The sequence below is a fragment of the Lipotes vexillifer genome, unplaced genomic scaffold (genome assembly GCF_000442215.2).
Source record: "Lipotes vexillifer unplaced genomic scaffold, Lipotes_vexillifer_v1.1 scaffold847, whole genome shotgun sequence".
Classification (NCBI taxonomy): domain Eukaryota; kingdom Metazoa; phylum Chordata; class Mammalia; order Artiodactyla; family Lipotidae; genus Lipotes; species Lipotes vexillifer.
Window position 1 is genome coordinate 146,729 of NW_006778821.1, and position 20,115 is coordinate 166,843.

Consider the following 20,115-nt stretch of genomic DNA (forward strand, 5'->3'; position numbering starts at 1 on the left):
TGCTGGAGAGGGTGTGGAGAAAAGGGAACCCTCCTACACAGTTGGTGGGAATGTAAATTGGTACAGCCACTGTGGAGAACAATATGGAGTTTCCTTACAAAACTGAAAATAGAGCTGCCATATGATCCAGCGATCCCAATCCTGGGCATACATCCAGACAAAACTATAATTTGAAAAGATACACGCACCCCAAGTGTTCATCGCATCACTGTTTACAGTAGCCAAGACATGGAAACAACCTAAATCTCTGTCGACAGATGAATGGATAAGGAATACGTGGTACATGTATACAGTGGAATATTAGCCATAAAAAAAAATGAAATAATGCCATTTGCAGCAACATGGATGGACCTAGAGATCATCATACTAAGTGAAGGAAGCCAGACAGAGAAACACAAATACCATATGATATCACTTATACGTGGAATCTTTAAAAATTATACAGATGAGCTTATTTACAAAACAGAAACAGACTCACAGACTTAGAAAATAAATATATGGTTACCAAAGGAGAAAGGTGGGGGGAGGGATAAATTAGGAAGTTGGGGTTAACATATACACGCTACTATGTATAAGATAGATAATCAACAAGGACCTACTGTATAGCACAGGGAATTCTACTCAGTACTCTGTAATAACCTACATGGCAAAAGAATGTGAAAAAGAACAGATGTATGTACATGTATAACTGATTCACTTTGCTGTACACCTGAAACTAACTCAACATTGCAAATCAACTATTCTCCAATAAAAATTAAATTTAAAAAAGAAAGCTGACTTCTAACATCACAGATCAATTTTTCCTGGTTTTTAAAATGTTGATATAAATGGAATCAGAGGTCTAGCTTCTTTCATTCAACATTATATTTGTGAGAGTTATCCATGTTGTGACTTGTAGCAGAACTTTGTTCTTTAGCATCGCTGTGTAATGTAATATTCCATTGTATGAATATACCACAATGAATTGATACATTCTTCTCTTGATTAATATTAGGTTTTTTCCAGATTGGGATTAAAAATAATGCTGCTGAAAATATCCTCGTACATGCCTTTTAGTATACGTGTATATATGCAGTTTTGTTACATCTATACTCAGGGGTAGAATTGCTGGTCACAGGAAATGCCTATGTTTAGCTTTAGTAGAAACTGCAAAAGTCATTATACCCCTTTACACTCCCACAAGCAGTGTATAAGAGTTCCAGTTGCCCCACATCCTTGCCAACACTTGCTGTTACTTTCAGTATTACAGTGGGTGTGTGTAGTACTGTATCATTTTAGTTTGAATTTGCATTTACTGACGGCTAACGAGCTTGACTTCCTTTTCGTGTTTTTAGTGACCATTTTGGTGTGTGTGTGTGTGTGTGTGTGTGTGTGTGTGTGTCAAGTGACTATGCAAGTCTTTTGGCTGATTATAAAAATTTAGTTGTATTTATCCTTTTGGTCCCTGTTCAGACCTTCCTGTATCTCCATGCTTCCATGTGGGATCATTTTCATTGGGTCTGAAATGCTACCTTTAGTATTTTCTTTAGAGTAGATCTACTAGTGAAAAATACCCTCATTTTTGTTTTGTCATAAAATGTCTTTCTTTTACCTTCATCTTTGTGTTTGGAAGACTAGGTTAGTGGTTACTTTCCTCCCACTTTGAGGTTACCATCCCTTTGTCTTCTGGCTTTTCCATTATTTCTGTTGAGATGCCCGCTGTTCTTATTATTGTTGCTCCTTTGAAATTCATCTGATTTTTGGTTGTTAGTTTGTTTCTAACTGCTTTTTAATGTTTTCACTTTGACTTTGATGTTCAGCAGTTTTAACATGCTTAGTTGAGGTTTTCTTTGTATTTATCCTACTTGGGCTTTAGTTTGATATTTTAGCAGTTTGGGAAAATTCTTAGACTTTTCACTTTAAGTATTGGTTCTGACCCATGCTTTTTCTTCTCTTCTCTCTCTCTTTCTCCAACATTTTCACTTTGCCATAAGTCTCTCATGCTTTTTTTTTTTTTTTCACGGTACGCGGGCCTCTCACTGTTGTGGCCTCTGCCGTTGCGGAGCCCAGGCTCTGGACGCGCAGGCTCAGCGGCCATGGCTCACGGGCGCAGCCGCTCCGCGGCATGTGGGATCTTCCCGGACCGGGGCACGAACCCGCGTCCCCTGCATCGGCAGGTGGACTCTCAACCACTGCACCACCAGGGAAGCCCTCTCATGCTTTTTTGTTTCTCCATTTTCTTCTGACTTGCCTTCTGCTTAGTACTAATAATCTTTATAGCAATTTCTATTCTATTAAACCCATCTGTTGATTTCTTAATGGCCCTTATTGTATTTTTCAGTTCTGGAATTTTCATTTGAGTTTTTAGAATAGTTTTCAGTCTCTGATAAATTCTCTATCTTGTCATAATTTCTTAAACATTAATTATGAATATTTTTAACATCTTTATTGGAGTATAATTGCTTTACAATGGTGTGTTAGTTTCTGCTTTATAACAAAGTGAATCAGCTATACATATACATATACATATATCCCCATATCTCCTCCCTCTTGCGTCTCCCTCCCACCCTCCCTATCCCACCCCTCTAGGTGGGCATAAAGCACCGAGCTGATCTCCCTGTGTGATGCAGCTGCTTCCCACTAGCTATTTTACATTCGGTAGTGTATATATGTCCATGCCACTCTCTCACTTCGTCCCAGCTTACCCTTGCCCCTCCCTTTGTCCTCAAGTACATTCTCTACATCTGCATCTTTATTCCTGCCCTGCCACTAGGTTCATCAGTACTGTTTTTTTAGATTCCATATATATGCATTAGCATACGGTATTTGTTTTTCTATTTCTGACTTCACTCTGTACGACGGAGTCTAGGCCCATCCACCTCATTACAAATAACTCAATTGTGTTTCTCTTTATGGCTGAGTAATATTCCAGTGGATATATGTGCCACATCTCCTTTATCCATTCATCTGTCGATGGACACTTAGGTTGTTTCCATGTCCTGGCTATTGTAAATAGTGCTGCAGTGGACATTGTGATACATGACTCTTTTTGAATTATGGTTTCCTCAGGGTAATTATGAATATTTTTAAGTCCATGTGAGATAATTACAATATCTCTATTTCCTATGGGTATATTTTAATTCTTGGATTTAGATTATTTTTTTGTTTTTGTTGTTGGCCTGCCATGTTATTTTTAATTAAGTGACAGATGCTTATATTAAAAAAAAAGAGGGCTTCCCTGGTGGCGCAGTGGTTGAGAGTCCGCCTGCCGACGCAGGGGACACGGTTCATGCCCCAGTCCGGGAAGATCCCATATGCCGTGGAGCGGCTAGGTCCGTGAGCCATGGCTACTGAGCCTGCACGTTCGGAGCCTATGCTCTGCAACAGGAGAGGCCACAACAGTGAGAGGCCCACGTACAGCAAAAAAAAAAAAAGAGAGATACTTTGAGTCTCTGGATGAGTTCTCTTTCTCCAGGAAGATTTTACTTTTGTTTATGGCAGGTAATTGGATTAGATATAGATTGAATTGATCCAGTCATAACTTGAGTTGGTTGAAATGTGTACTTCAGCCTTTATGAGGGATTATCTATTTCTGGTCACCCTTACTCCTAGTGTCTAGTCGTCGGGGTTCCCACCAGAAAGTTTGGGCTGTCTCCAAGACCATTATAGGGCCACGATATCAATATTTGCTCCCACACCCACCAGATTTGAGAGACTGCTGAAAGCTGTGTTCATGTTCCATAATACTGTACCCAGTATCATATGGGCATATGTGTCAAGGGGAAGAGCAGCTTCAGAATTTTCTGTTAGGATTTTTCTTTTCTTTAAGATCTTGGCCCGAAAGTACTGACTGCTTTCTTTGGTAGATCTCTGATGCCTTTAAACAGGTGTTTGTCCAGTTGTTCTTGGCAGAAATATTGAACCAAAACAAACTAATCTGCCATTGTCAGCATGGAAATCCTCTTTTTTGCTTTTTAATGCCTTTTTAAGGGAAGTTAAAAAGCACGAAAATACAGAATTGTACTCTCTTTTTCATTTTAAATGCTCATTGACACCTGAGGGTGAAGCTAATATATTGTCCTTAAATATGTCTATGCATATCTGGCCTTTGAATTCTGGTAGAGTTTTTGGGATACATATGAGAAAGTGTGAAATCTATTATGAGTTTGTTGTATAGTTAAGAACCAAAGCAACTAAGGAAGATGTACAAATGGCCAATAAGCACATGAAAAGATGCTCTACATCATTAGTCATCATGAAAACGCAAATCAAAATCACAAAGGGGGCGCTTCCCTGGTGGCGCAGTGGTTGAGAGTCCGCCTGCCGATGCAGGGGACACGGATTCGTGCCCCAGTCCGGGAAGATCCCACATGCCGCGGAGTGGCTGGGCCCATGAGCCATGGCCGCTGAGCCTGTGCGTCCGGAGCCTGTGCTCCGCAACGGGAGAGGCCACAACAGTGAGAGGCCTGCGTACCGCAAAAAAAAAAAAAAAATCACAAAGGGGTACCACTTCACACCCACTGGGATGACTAGAATCAAAAAGTTATAATAAAAATTGAAGTTAATGATAATAACAAACATTGGTGAGGGTGTGGAGAAATTGGAACTTTCATACACTGCTGGTGGGAATGTAAAATGGTGCAATCACTTTGGAATACAGTCTGGCAGTTCCTCAAATAATTAAACACAAAGTTACCATATGACCCAGCAACTCTACTCCTATAGACCCAAGAGAAATAAAAATATATTCATAGGAACTTCCCTGGTGGTGCATTGGTTAAGAATCCACCTGCCAATGCAGGAGACACGGGTTCGAGCCCTGGTCTGGGAAGATCCCACATGCTGCAGAGCAACTAAGCCCGTGCACCACAGCTACTGAGCCTGCACTGTACAGCCCGCAAGCCACAACTACTGAAGCCCACGTGCCTAGAGCCCGTGCTCCGCAACAAGAGAAGCCACTGCAATGAGGAGCCCATGCACCACAACCAAGAGTAGGCCCTGCTCGCCACAGCTAGAGAAAACCCATGTGCAGCAATGAAGACCCAATGCAGCCAAATTAAAAAAAAAAAATCACACACACATGTTTGTAGAAGCACTATTCACAATAGCCAGAAGGTGGAAACAACCCAAATTTTCATCAGCTGATGAATGGATAAGCAAAATGTAGTATATCCATACAATGGAATATTATTTGACCATGAAATGGAATGAAGGACTGATGCATGCTACAAGTTAGATGAGTGTTGAAAATGTTATGCTAAGTGAAAGAAACCAGTCACAAAAGACCACACATTATATGGTTTCATTCATACAAAAGTCCAGGATAGGGAAATCTATAGAGACAGAAAGTAGTTAGTGGTTGCTTAGGACTGGGTCGGGGAGGGGGGTAGAGGAATGAGAGATAAAGTGTACAGGGTTTCTTTTTGAAGTGATGAAAATGTACTAAATGTGACTCTGGTGATGAAACATACTAAAAGTAGATACACATATCTGCGAATCTGCTTTTAGAGAAACATTGAAAATATTTTCCCCTATTCTGAGGTTTGTCTTTTCATCTTGTTTATGGTTTCCTTTGTTGTGCAAAAGCTTTTAAGTTTCATTAGGTCCCATTTGTTTATTTTTGTCTTTATTTCCATTTCTGTTGGAGGTGGGTCAAAAAGGATCTTGCTGTGATTTATGTCATAGAGGGTTCTGCCTATGTTTTCCTCTAAGAGTTTGATAGTGTCTGGCCTTACATTTAGGTCTTTAGTCCATTTTAAGTTTATTTTTGTGTATGGTGTTAAGGAGTGTTCGAATTTCATACTTTTACATGTAGCTGTCCAGTTTTCCCAGCACCAATTATTGAAGAGACTGTCTTTTCTCCATTGTATTTTCTTGCCTCCTTAGGGAACTCTACTCAGTGCTCTATGGTGACCTAAACGGGAAGGAAATCCAAAAAAGAGGGGATATATGTATACGTATAGCTGATTCACTTTGCTGTACAGCAGAAACTAATACAACATTGTAAAGCAACTATACTCCAACTAAAAAAAAAAGAGTTTAGAGACAAACAGTTCTCAATTTGAATCCAAGCATGACCACTTACTAGCTGTATGGCATTGGGAAAGCTATTTAACCTCATCTTTCTCATCTGGAAAATGGGTATAAACTAGAACCAACTGATAAGGATTAAATGTGATCATATATGTAAAGTGCATGGTGTTGGGGACATCATAATTGTTCAGTAATAACTGTGATAATAAAATTATTGTTAACAAAAAAGAAACATTGAATTGTACACTTTAAATTGTGAATTGTATGGTATGCAAATTGTGTCTCAATAAAGCTGTTACAATAAAGGACCAAAGCAATATTTATGATAGCAACTGGGGAGAGAAGGTGGCAGATGTGGGTACAAGCTCACGGTGATGACGATCTCTCTCATTTTCACTCTCTTCATTAACAGTTTGCTGACGCAGACGTACAGAATGGACTTGAGGACATGGGGAAGGGGAAGGGGAAGCTGGGACGAAGTGAGAGAGTGGCATGGACATATATACACTACCAAGTGTAAAATAGATAGCTAGTGGGAAGCAGCCACGTAGCACAAGGAGATCAGCTCGGTGCTTTGTGACCACCTAGAGGTGTGGGATAGGGACGGTGGGAAGAAGACACAAGAGGGAGGGGATATGGGGATATATGTATACATATAGCTGATTCACTTTGTTATACAGCAGAAACTAACACACCATTGTAAAGCAATTATACTCCAAAAAAGATGTTAAAAAAAAAAGTTTACTGACCAGTTGTCAGGGCCTGGGGTGGAATTAAAGCAGAACCCTGGGTCCTGTAATACATGGTCAAAGGTAACTCAAGTAAGAGTAAGTCATGGAATCCAGCAGGAGCAGTGATCTGGATAACTGACCAGGATGATAACACTGCTGAGATAATCCACACTTGTCTTAATCCTGGCTGGGCCTAACATCCTGAAGCAGGACTTACCTTCCTTAGTTATTCCTGTGGTCAGAAAGTACTGCACTGTTCCTAAATCTCCATGCTTTGCAAGCCTCTCATGTACCTAGAAGAGGTTTTTTTAGAGTGTAAACTTATATCTCAAAGACCTTTTCTAATTTGGATCCTATTTCTCTGGAAGTGCTGGAAACACGTGCAACTTCTTGATTGAGAAAGGCACATAAAGCAGATGCATTTGCGTAGGAAGCCCATAACCCCAGAAGTCACCATCTGGGAAGGGGCTTTGAGAGTTCTCATGGCTCACTTCAGTCGTGTCTGTGAGAGATTTGGAGCTTCAGTTACTCATTCAGTGGTTAAAAAAAAAAAGGGCAGATCACAGATTGTACAATTTTTAATTCATTTATTCAACAGACATATCAGTTACCAACTTTGTGCCAGTCACTGTGCTAGATGCTGGTAATAAAAATCTGTATGAAACAGTAGCTGCCTCTAGGAGATTGCACTAAACCAAAGGTACCAAGTGAGGAAAGAGACGTATGCATTAAGTGACTGTGAGTTCCCAATAGAGTGGCAGTTAACTGAGCTTAGAAGAGTCTTGGAAGCATTTAGCACAACTGAATAAATATAGTTGAATAAAGGCTGAGGAAAGGCATCATTGAGGCGGTAACACTTTAACTGAACCCTGAAGAGCAAGTAGGGTTTATCCAGGCAGACGAAGAGGAGAGGAAGGCTGGTGGCAGAGAAACAAATGAGTTAGGACGCTGTGGTAAGAGCCATTATGAGAGTTAACAAGGGGCAGAGCCAGAAAGGGAGGAAGAAATGAACTTAGAGCAGTATTTCTCAGACTTTAATGGTCATACATTAAAGCCTGAGAAAAATGGAAAATCGTGTTAAAATAGAGATTCTGACTCAGAATCTCAGGGTCTAAGCTAGAGCACTTCATTGACCCCCAGTCAATGCCAGTGCTTCTGATCCATGAGCCACACTGAGTAGCAAGAGCTTAGAGATCTATTTGAGTGGGATGGGAGAGGAAAGTGAAAAGTCCTAGTTAACATGTAAATTTCTGGATAGAATGATCTGGAGTGATGGTGTTGTGAGCTGCTAGAGGGAATGTAAGAGGAGATTTTCAAGGAAATGTAAGTTTTGTTTTGTGTTTTGTTTTGTTTTGAGGCACCTATAAAGATATCTCGGAAGAGAAATCTGGTAGGAAGGAGAAAAAACCATGGTTCCTGAGTAGAAGAGAAAGATGTGCCTATGAATGAAATTGAGAAGGGACTGCAAGACAAGTGAGAGGATGATTAGGAGAAAATGAGATGATCACTTCCACAGAAGAAGTTTCAAGAAAGTGGGAATGAACAATGTCAGATGTTGCAGAGAGATGAGGAAGGAGCAAGACTAGAGTCCAGACTGCAAGGAGTTGAGGATTGGAAAACGAGTGTTTTGATGAGTGGTAAGAGGGTTGAGGAAAAGTGTGAAAGAGAGTGTGGCAGTAGACAGAAAGGAGTGTAGGGTAAAGGGAAGGGTCCTCCCTCACCCTTTTTTTTCCTTCCTCTTTCCTTTCTCCTTCCCCCTTCCCTCCCTCCCTCCCTCTCTCCCCTCCCTCCTTCCTTCCTTCCTTCCTTCCCTCCCTCCTTTCTTCCTTTTAGCATTATTATTATATCAATAGAAATTTTTCTACATACAAAAACTTGAGAGGCTATTATAATGAATGCTAGGATAAGCCACAGAGAAAGTGCTGGCCTTGTCCTACAAATAGAATTCCCCTCCGAAGAGGAATCCTGAGGAATAAAATGTTCTCCACCACTTAACACAAAGATTAAGGACTTGATGTCAAGTCAGGAAATTGGCATATTCATTCCTAAAAACAATTAATTTCTCTGTGAAATAGGAAGAGTTCCTCTGGAAGGAGTTCATTTGGCTGGAATTGCATGGGAAGAAGCTTTGTAAGTGTGGCAGGGGTTTGGAATATTGCCAAAGCCTTTCAGCTTTACCCAAAGTGATGTCTTACCTTCTAATAAAAGATAAAAACAGCAAAATGCCCTCCGACCTCGCCCCTCCACTCCACACACTCACATAGGAAATGAGAATATGAAAAGTAGCAGGATACAAAATTAATGCACAGAAATCTCTTGGGTTCCTATACACTAATGATGAAAAATCTGAAAGGGAAATTAAGGAAACACTCGCATTTACCATTGCAACAAAAAGAAGAAAATACCTAGAAATAGGGCTTCCCTGGTGGTGCAGTGGTTGAGAGTCCGCCTGCTGATGCAGGGGACACAGGTTCCCGGTCTGGGAAGATCCCACATGCCGCGGAGCGGCTGGGCCCGTGAGCCATGGCCGCTGAGCCTGCGTGTCCGGAGCCTGTGCTCCGCAACGGGAGAGGCCACAACAGTGAGAGGCCAGCATACCACAAAAAAAACCCAAAAAACAAACAAACAAAAAACCTAGGAATAAACCTACCTAGGGAGATAAAGACCTGTATGCAGAAAACTATAAGACACTGATGAAAGAAATTAAAGATGATACAAACAGATGGAGAGATATACCATGTTCTTGGACTGAAAGAATCAACATTGTGAAAATGACTGTACTACCCAAAGCAATCTACAGGTTCAGTACAATCCCTATCAAACTACCAATGGTATTTTTCACAGAACTAGAACAAAAAATTTCACAATTTGTATGGAAACACAAAAGACCCCGAATAGCCAAAGCAATCTTGAGAAAGAAAAACGGAGCTGGAGGCATCAGGCTCTCTGACTTCAGACTGTATTACAAAGCTATAGTAATCAAGACAGTATGGTACTGGCACAAAAACAGAAATATAGATCAATGGAACAGCGTAGAAAGCCCAGAGATAAACCCACACGCATATGGTCAACTTATCTTTGATAAAGGAGGCAAGAATACACAATGGAGAAAAAACAGCCTCTTCAATAAGTGGTACTGGGAAAACTGGACAGCTACATGTAAAAGAATGAAATTAGAACACTTCCAAACACCATACACAAAAATAAACTCAAAATGGATTAAAGACCTAAATGTAAGGCCAGACACCATAAAACTTGTAGAGGAAAACCTAGTCAGAACACTCTATGACATAAATCACAGCAAGATCCTTTTTGACCCACCTCTTAGAAAAATGGAATAAAAACAAAAACAAATGGGACCTAATGAAACTTAAAAGCTTTTGCACAGCAAAGGAAACCATAAACAAGATGAAAAAACAACCCTCAGAATGGGAGAAAATATTTGCAAACGAAGCAACTGACAGAGGATTAATCTCCAAAATATACAAGCAGCTCATGCAGCTCGATGTCAAAAAAACAAACAGCCCAATCCAAAAATGGGCAGAAGACCTAAACAGACATTTGTCCAAAGAAGATATACAGATTGCCAACAAACACATGAAAGGATGTTCAACATCTCTAATCATTAGAGAAATGCAAATCAAAACTACAATGAGACATCATCTCACACCAATCAGAATGGCCGTCATCAAAAAATCTGCAAACAATAAATGCTGGAGAAGGTGTGGAGAAAAGGGAACCCTCTTGCACTGCTGGTGGGAATGTAAATTGATACAGCCACTATGGAGAACAGTATGGAGGTCCCTTAAAAAACTAAATATAGAACTACCATGTGACCCAGCAATCCCACTCCTGGGCATATACCCTGAGAAAACCTTAATTCAAAAAGAGTCATGTACCACAATGTTCATTGCAGCACTATTTACAATTGCCAGGACATGGAAGCAACCTGAAGTCCAGCGACAGCTGAATGGATAAAGATGTGGCACATATATACAGCCATAAAAAGAAACGAAATTGACTTATTTGTAGTGAGTTGGATGGACCTAGAGGCTGTCATACAGAGTGATGTAAGTCAAAAAGAGAAAAACCAATACTGTATGATAACACATATATATGGAATCTTAAAAAAAAAAATGGTTCTGATGAATCTAGGGACAGGGCAGGAATAAAGAAAGACGCAGACATAGAGAATGGACTTGAGGACACGGGGAGGGGGAAGGGTATGCTGTGACAAAGTGAGAAAGTGGCATGGACATATATATACTACCAAATGTAAAACAGGTAGCTAGTGGGAAGCAGCCGCATAGCACAGGGAGATCAGCTTGGTGCTTTGTGACCACCTAGAGGGGTGGGACCGGGAGGGTGGGAGGGAGACGCAAGAGAGAGGAGATATGGGGATGTGTGTATATGTATAGCTGATTAACTTTGTTATAAAGCAGAAAGTAACACACCATTGTAAAACAATTATACCCCAATAAAGATGTTTAGAAAAAAAGATTATTAGGGGCTGTTAGACTTCTATGACATGCCACTTAAAAGATCAGGACCACCAACGGATCCCCTGTTGTGTTGACTGTGGGAAGAGAAGGTTGGGAAATGATGTCAGGAACTTTTCTCCATTGAAGTCTGAATAAGTAGATATTTGCATAAATATCATCCTAGCCATTCATTAGATAACAGCTTCAATCTAGAGGTAGAAATATACATTCCAAGCATTTTGTTCAAGCTTCTTGTCTCCCAAGTATATCTCTCTTCCTGACCCCTTTCTAGGGGAGCATGGAGCACCCAACATTGGGAATGATAATTGAAGTTAGTGATTTCACAGTCATTTCTTTGCATTCTCAGAAGGCTTCAGCAGTTAATTCCTACTAAGCAGCAATTGGGTAATAATTGGCTAACTCTCTTGATAGAGAAAAAAACGTAATTTGGAAATAATTGGCCTAACGAGAAAAATGGATAGATGGTTAAAAAATTGTTTGGGTCATTGCATTGTTAAAAGTAATAAGTAACTTGGAGATGAAGTACCATAAATATAACAGTGTAAATACTGCATGTGTATGAATACATAATTTATATGATAATTTACGCTTAGCTCATATTCTACATTTGAAGTTATTTTTCTTGTAGTAGAAAAAACAGAAGGACTAAAAGAAAAGGATCCAATACTAGATTCTTAAGGTCTGTAGAAATGTGTAACCATACATATAAAAGTATATCACCTGGGATAAACCATAATGGAAAAGAATATAAAAAAGAATGTATATGTATAACTGAGTCACTTTGCTGTACAGCAGAAATTAACAGAACATTGTAAATCAACTGTATTTCAATAAAAACAAACAGTGTATAAGCAATATGTACTGCTTTATAATGCTCCATTGAACTAACCTTTCAGAAAAAATAACTCAGTCCAATTACTTCCCAGGCTACTCCTGTGATAGTATTTCTATCTTTTAAATTTGATTAGTACATGGCAGTCTTTCCAGAGAATGATACCGATGATTTAAATCAGTGCCAAAAGACTACAAGAGGAGTTGATGCTTTGAGTAAAACTGAGCTTCTCCCAGGCAACTAACTACCCAAGCTTCCGAGTTTTTATGCCCATCAAATGTAGATGTCTTCCATTGATTCAGAACTTAAATAAGAAAATGAACCCTTTATTCCCATGCATTTTAAATTATAAGTAAAAACAATTTTGTTATATGTACTTTGGAGGTAGGCATGGAAGGTATTATCTCAATTTTATGGGCAAGAAAACAGAACCCAGCCAGACTCTCGGTTCCTCCCTGCTCCAATATTTGGAGGTCGTGGCAGCTTGCAGTGATTGTATTTCAGATTTGACCACACAGTCTGTGCTCATGGGTTGGCAGTACATTTTTTAGATGATAGAACTCACAGCCAGCAGTGTCATGCTCTGAAACATAGTACCATGCTCCATTCAAATGAGCCACATCTTGTCCCCTAACACTGCTGCTCAGTATAAACCGGGTAAACCCATTAGCCGTCAGTCATTTTAAGAAATAAACAGCTAGAGTTGAGACCTCTTGAAACATTAAGGCCTTTTAGACCAAGACAGACTGACTCAGTAACAGTGAGGTCCTCATTTCTTCAGCACTGTATGGAATTTAAGAATATAACTGAAGAGCAAAGAAAAGTGAGCAATCTATAGTTAGTATATAAATTTAAAAGGTCCTGCAGATAGAGAGGAACTCATGAACAATTTATTATTGAGTGCTTTCTGTTTCAGTTTCTACACTGGTATATGTTGAGGGTATCAAGAAAAAATATCAGACATGGTCACTCGTGACTCCTCAGGAGCTTGTAAGCTGATTGAGGAAACAAAACGCACCATGTAAAGGACTCCACATATTCAGACAGAGCAGATGGGGTCTGAAAGGTGTTTTAGTCTCAGTTGACCCTGAAGCAGACCCTGAGACAAGCATTTGAGTGCATGTCTGTCTGGAGGAAGGTATAAGAAGCGTGGGAGAAGGGAAATGAGACAGGGAAGGGAAGGCGGCCAATAACGGTGACAACGTTACTAGACAACGGTCACCGTGGGTGACTAGAAAGTAATCTTATGAGGAAACACTGGTAAACAGTATAGAACACACACCTCTGAGTTATTCTACCCAAACGGTAGGGGGACTGGGCTCGTTATATTCCAGCTCTTCTCAGGGCTAGGATTGGGGTGTTGAGGGGCTCTCCCAGGGGTATTAATTCCTGGGCACTTCAGCCTGCCCAGCACCTGGGCACAGCAGGCTTCTGCAGCCCTGGGAAAATCCCTCAGGTGCAGTGAGCAGACGCTGACAGCTGGAAACCAGCCTGTGCACATGAAACAGAGGGGTCTAAGGAATATGGGTAGGGGACTGCCAGCGGCCGCCACAGTAGGATTCTTGGTGTAGGTGAGACTTGAGAGCGCTCTTTCTCTTCTCTCCTCAGGTCTCTTCATGGTCCTCTCCCTATTGTCCATCGTGTATGGAGCCTTGCGCTGTAACATCCTCGCCATCAAGATCAAATACGATGAATATGATGTCAAAGTGAAGCCCCTGGCCTATGTCTGTATCTTCCTCTGGAGGAGCTTTGAGATTGCCACTCGCGTCATTGTCCTGGTCCTCTTTACCTCTGTCCTGAAGACCTGGGTGTTGATAGACATACTCCTCAACTTCCTCAGCTTCCTCTTCTACCCCTGGATCCTCTTCTGGTGCAGTGGCTCCCCCTTCCCTGAGAACATCGAGAAGGCCCTCAGTCGGGTGGGCACCACCATCGTGCTGTGCTTCCTCACCTTACTCTACGCCGGGATCAACATGTTCTGCTGGTCAGCGGTACAGCTGAAAATCAACAACCCCGACCTCATCAGCAAGTCCCAGAACTGGTACCAGCTGCTGGTGTACTACATGTTGAGATTCATCGAGAACGCCTTCCTCCTCCTCATGTGGTATCTTTACAAGACTGACATCTACATGTATGTGTGCGCACCCCTGCTGATCCTGCAGGTGCTCATCGGGTACTGCACGGCCATTCTATTCATGATCGTGTTCTATCAGTTCTTCCACCCTTGCAAAAAGCTCTTTTCCTCTAGTGTTTCTGAAAGCTTTCAGGAGTGGCTAAAGTGTGCTTGCTGTGACTGCAGGCGGCGAAAATCCTCTGAGTCTGCAGAAAAGACAGATCTAAGGTCACCCGCCGACAGAGAGGAAACCCCTACTAGCAGTAAAATAAGTTCTATGCCCAGCCAGATCTTGAATGCCGATGAGCTCTTTTCTGCTTAATGGGACCTGAGTCTCTTGAGGCACGGATGTATTGTTTGCTGGGTTGATCCCTGTTCTTCATACAAGTGATGGGCCCTGCACAGTTAACAAAGCAGGAAGTTATCTCTCAACTCCTTGTGAGTCTCTCCCCTTTGGAGAGCTCTTGGGCGGGCATGTGGGAACCATGGAGAGAAGCCAGGGAATCCCCTGAGTGTTGCAGGGGCAGCCTAAGGCACCACCATTCACAGTTGACCATGTTCTCCCAGGCGTTACTGGCCTTTTCATTGACAAAGTACCCATGATATCTGAGTTGGGCTGGTTAGATCCATCAGGTAGAATGAGGGCAGGGGCTTACTTGTTTTCTAGTTTTCTGGACTGCTGGTCCAGGTAGCCTAATGTTTTATTATCCCTGAACGTAGTTTTCACCCAAGAGTTATCTGATGACCACAGATGGTTACTGGGGTTTTGCCATCAGCCACAACAGTCCTGTCAGAGTTTTCAGAGAGGGCTGTTCAAGTTTGGTTTTTGAATAGGCAGATGTTCCATTTTCATCTCATTAGGGCTCTTTGTGCGCAACCAACTGTAGCAGCCTTGGCCTGCTATCTCTAATTGACTCAAAAGCCTGGATTTGGAGACTTTATTCTCAAGGATCCATGGATTCAAAATTGAATTCTAAATTTGGTTATGGAAGCCCTAGAATTTTAGAAAAGTTGTATTCCTTCAATATGTTGAAGAAATTCTGGATCAAGAGGGTTGTTAAAATATCAAAGTGATTTAGGCTTTTATAAGCAGAATTCTTACCTTCTTGTGATGGTTTAAGATGAATCTGCTAGAAGGTAGGCTTAACTTCATCGAGGTTCAGGCCTGTCTTACAGTTCTGGGAAATTTCTAGTAGATTTTGCTAGGATTTGCCTTCTTAGGAAAGAAGAAAATAAAACCCATAGTCGTTACTCCACCTCTTCCTTGCCTGTCAGGAAAGTTTTAGGCAAGAGTTACCTTGGTTAACCTAAATTCTTCTAGAGAACACAGAAATTTCTCACCTAGCATATGTATATAGGCCATTTTAATTTTCATTATTTGAAGGAAAAGGGTTCCCCGCCTTCAGTTAGATGTTGACTTCAGAAACTTTTAAATTTTGCAAACAGCTAACATGACCAGAAGATTTTTCTCTTTAACTGAATGCATTTTGATTTGGTATGACTATGAGTTAATTTGAATAAGAACTTCAATTTTATCCTCCTACACTCTCCTATCTTCAGTATAATTTCTCCTTTGATCTGGAACCATATTTCTTTCATAAAAGGATTTGTAGAATATCCTCAGTTGTCTTGGAAAAATGCCTGGATCTAGTACCATTATTTCTACCATAAAAACCTTGATAATGAAACACCAAGGAGCAGGTGACCTGTCACTGACAAGGCTGGGCATTGCAGGTCGATCAGGGTTGACAGTCTTAGGACCCATAATGGCTGAACTTTCTGACCCATCGAGTTTCTAACAGCTAGTTTTTCAGGGGACAGGTTAAAATGGTGAGTTTGAGTAGGAGTTGTGGTCAGAATTAGCCAGGGATGGAGAGACTGGTACTTCCCCCAGCCTTGGTTTGGAAGCCTGTCTCAAGAACCACTACAAAATATGGGCCTTCAAATACATTTAAAATTATTTTAAGGTAGAATATAGGTAAGCATATTGAGTGACCCCAAACCAAACTGACAGTGATGGTCTGTCACACTCCTAAAGCCCAATTATAAGCCACACTTAAAAGGATAAAGAGGTTTGGTAACTAAATTGGACATTTTGTCATCTTTAGCTCTTGATATGCAGATACCCCTGCTTTGGGGCCATATATGTCTAGTCACTTTGGGGAAGAGAAGCCACTGCTTTTTTTCTTCATGGCCACAATTTAAGTCATAGTGAACTGAGAAATCTTGTTTTTAAATTATTTGTATTATGCCTCTGAAATGGCAAAATTATAGCTCAGACTGCAGAACTAGGTTGCCCTAAAGACAAACAAACCAGCAAATTTCCTCCTATCTTGAGAGTTAAAATGTCTTTTTCAGTAATAATTCCAATTTTTAAAACTCTCCGTGCTTTGTCTAATTAATTACATACCATAACTTGTCGCAACAGGTACTCCAACTGATTCATTATCATTTGGCTGGGTGGAGGTGAAGTATTTCCTCGAAATATATTGAAATAAGATCATCAAATATGTTTAGACTTTCTTCATTACTGGAGACAGTGCAGTGCAGTGTAGAGGTTGACATCTCCCTGTCCAACCCTGCAAGTTAGTTAATTGTTCTATGCCTCAGTTTCCTCACCCACAAAATTTGCATGATATACTTGCCCAGACTACCTCACAAGGTTGTCAGAAGAACAAATTAAATAATAGGTGTGAAAATGCTTTGAAAATATTTTTGAAGTGCCATGCATGTTTAAAGGAGTTGTTTTTATAGTTATTCAAATCCATAACAGGTTATTTTTATTTTTATTTTTTTACCGTTAGAGAAGAAACAAGTAGCGTCATTCACATGAGTGTCTTAAGTGAATATGTCGGCCTTTGGCCTTACGGAAGGGCAAGCGTAAATGGCCTTTACTCTTGGGAGAGAACTCAACAGTTGCCCTTTCTCTTACCATCAGTTGCTTATAAAAATTAGCACCCAGGGCTTCCCTGTTGGTGCAGTGGTTGAGAGTCTGCCTGCCGAGGCAGGGGACATGGGTTCGTGCCCCTGTCCAGGAAGATCCCACATGCCGCAGAGCAGCTGGGCCTGTGAGCCATGGCCACTGAGCCTGCGCATCCGGAGCCTCTGCTCCGCAACGGGAGAGGCCACAACAGTGAGAGGCCCGCGTATCGCAAAAAAAAAAAAAAAAAAAAAAAAAAAATTAGCACCCAAACATATGGTACTTGGAGGAAAAAGACCCACTGAAATCTGAGAAATTGCTTTTGATAACAAATGAGCTTATCATTTTTGTATGTCATCTTTCATAGAGAATATAGCAGCCTCTTTTGTTAATTTTTCTTTACAATTTGAATGCCTGATCCCGCTAGGCTTTAATTGAATGTGGGTATAATTTTTTCTGCCTCGTAAATGGGAAAAATAAACTTTAAAATTGATTGTCAAATACAGCATTTTCTTGGAAACCTCCTTAGAACGTTAGTGCTATGGGTTATGACTGTATGTGTCAGTACTCCTCAGCCAGTACATTGCGGATGTGAGCTTTTGCAGGCTGCTTCTCTGCAGCCATTCACTCTAATAAATATTGTTTATGTTTCTTCATATAATAAATTAATTTTTCAATTTCTCCTTGCTTTTCATTCCTTATACAGTCCTTTCATGGCTTTTTGACTTCAGGGACTATTTTAGAAACAAATTTGAAAATGGTTTTGTTGTGATTAATTATGATTTTGTAACCTCACCTGGAATTTTTGTTTTATAAGCTTTTACTCCATTTGTTAAAGCTGCACTGCTCAGTACTAAAATTCTGCTCAAACATAAGTGGTATACTGATCCAGAAATATAAAATATCAAATGAGCGACTTGATATTAACATAAATGAATAGTCAAATTGTAAATGGCGATCTGTGGTTGGAAAAAATATCAGGTTTTTTCTGCGTGTCCAAAGGCCTTATTTTTTCTGTTGAGGTATAATTGACATATAACATTATATTAGTTTCAGATGTACAACATAATGATTCAATATTTGTATACACTGCGAAATGATAGCTGCAATAATTCTATTTACCATTCCATCACCATGCTGTTTATTACATCCTATGACTTATTTATTTTATAACTGGAAGTTTGTGCCTCTTGATCCCCTCCACCAGTTTCGCCCACCCACCTAACTCCCCTCCCCTCTGGCAATCGCCAGTCTGTTCTCTGTATCTATGAGGGGTTTTTTTGGTTTAAGAAAGACAAATACCATATTATTTCACTTACATGTGGAATCTAAAAAACAGTCAGTTATTTAAGGGGTTATTTCGGAGCATGAGATAGACAAGGATTGTTGCAATAATTTCCTTTCCTCTGGAGGTGACATTGCAATTTGGAAAGACTTGGCTATAGGAGAAATGTTTTGAAAGAGACCTCTTGGTGTTAAATCAACCCCTTGAGAAAACTGAAGGTCAACAAGTGTAGGGTTTAAGTAGGTCAATGTAAAATTACTTCATTTGGTGTTTGTAAATGTTTTATTTTGAAATAATTTCAAGCTAATAGAAGAGCCTTAGGAATAGTGCGAAGAATTCATTTATCCTTCAATCAGTTTCACCTATTAATATTTTGTCATGTTTGCTTTATAATTCTTACTTTCCTTCTTTTGACCCTTTATTCCTAAATACTTCAGTGTGTATTCTCTTATGCTCTGAACAAAGGCATTCTCTTACACAGCCACAGAATGATGATCTAATTCTGGAAATTCAACATGGATACAATACTAGTATCTAATCTAGAGTTCATATTCCATTTAACAATTGTACCAATTACTTCATTTGTTTTCACAAAGCTTCCCTAACAATGTGAATCTACTCAGCCCTCTTTTATGGGTTCTCTTTATTTAAAGTTATGAGTAAATTTTAACTTCCCTATGAATGCTCTGAAAACTATAGCAGACTTTGAAAATCTGTTTGAAGAAAACATGCATGTTACCAGTACTAATAGCTTAAAAGCATAAATTTGGGATGTTTACTGGCAAACCGTGGGTAATTCTTTTTCATGAATCTCCATTTTAACCACCAAGTGTTGACTGCTTAATATATGGACCTGTAGCTCACGCCCTGCCCCTGCCCCACTGTGATAGTTCATTTTACAGTGTTCAGGCCCAAGTCTGCAAAGATTTGGAAGAGAGTGAGGGAAGTACCATATATATTATTCCTCCATGACCATATTTCTCCGGGTGCCCCCTTCCAGGAGACGGTATTCTCTATGAACATCTTTGCAGCTGGGAAAGAGCTCAGAAATACCAACTCTACACTATATGAGCGATGTTTTGAGCCTCTTCTCTTTTTCAAAAAAGGCACTTCATATCAGCAGAGATTTCTACAGAGCTGAGAATTCAGAAACATCCCTGATCCCTTCTTTCCCAGCGCACAAGATACCCTATCAGACTAGGTCCCTAACCTGCTAAGAAGGTGTGTCCGCTGCAGAAGCCTGCCTGAGGGGATGCCTCACGCTTCCCTATCACCCTCTCTGTGTGGTTGTTTCTCTGGAAATTATCAGGCCAAGGACGTATAAAACAGTGCAGGTTTAAGCAGGGTTTGGTACCCAGAGCATCTTTGAGGAGTATACAGCAGGATGCAGCAGCAGCATCTCTTGGCAGCAGGTTATCAGAAAACTTCTCACCCAGACTCCACTGTGTGAGGTTTCAGCATTTGCCTCCTGCCAAGGAGAGATTCATCCAGGGAGATTTTGAGATTCTGCCTGTGCTTTTGCTCCCTCCCTGCCTCCCATCCTGAATTAATTCTCTCTCTCCGAATGATGAGTTCCTGATTGAAGCCTGATTAGCCTGTTTCCTAGAGCCCTGGGAATATCATCATCCGTAGACATCTGCATTATGCATACTGGTTTAATTTCTTATCAGTCGGCTTCCTATTTTAATTACCTAAATTCGACAGTTAATGAGTCAGGTTC

At 40.5% G+C, this 20,115-nt stretch overlaps 1 protein-coding gene across 1 annotated transcript in view; it reads left to right on the forward strand.

Annotated features, from left to right (window-relative positions):
- The window catches only part of XK (X-linked Kx blood group antigen, Kell and VPS13A binding protein), a 51,393-nt gene extending 36,881 nt beyond the window's left edge, over window positions 1–14,512 (forward strand). The window contains exon 3 of the mRNA XM_007451968.1: window positions 13,686–14,512. Within this exon, the coding sequence (XP_007452030.1) occupies window positions 13,686–14,512 (827 nt within the window). The remainder of the gene's footprint in view (window positions 1–13,685) is intronic.
- The last annotated feature ends 5,603 nt before the right edge of the window (window positions 14,513–20,115 follow it).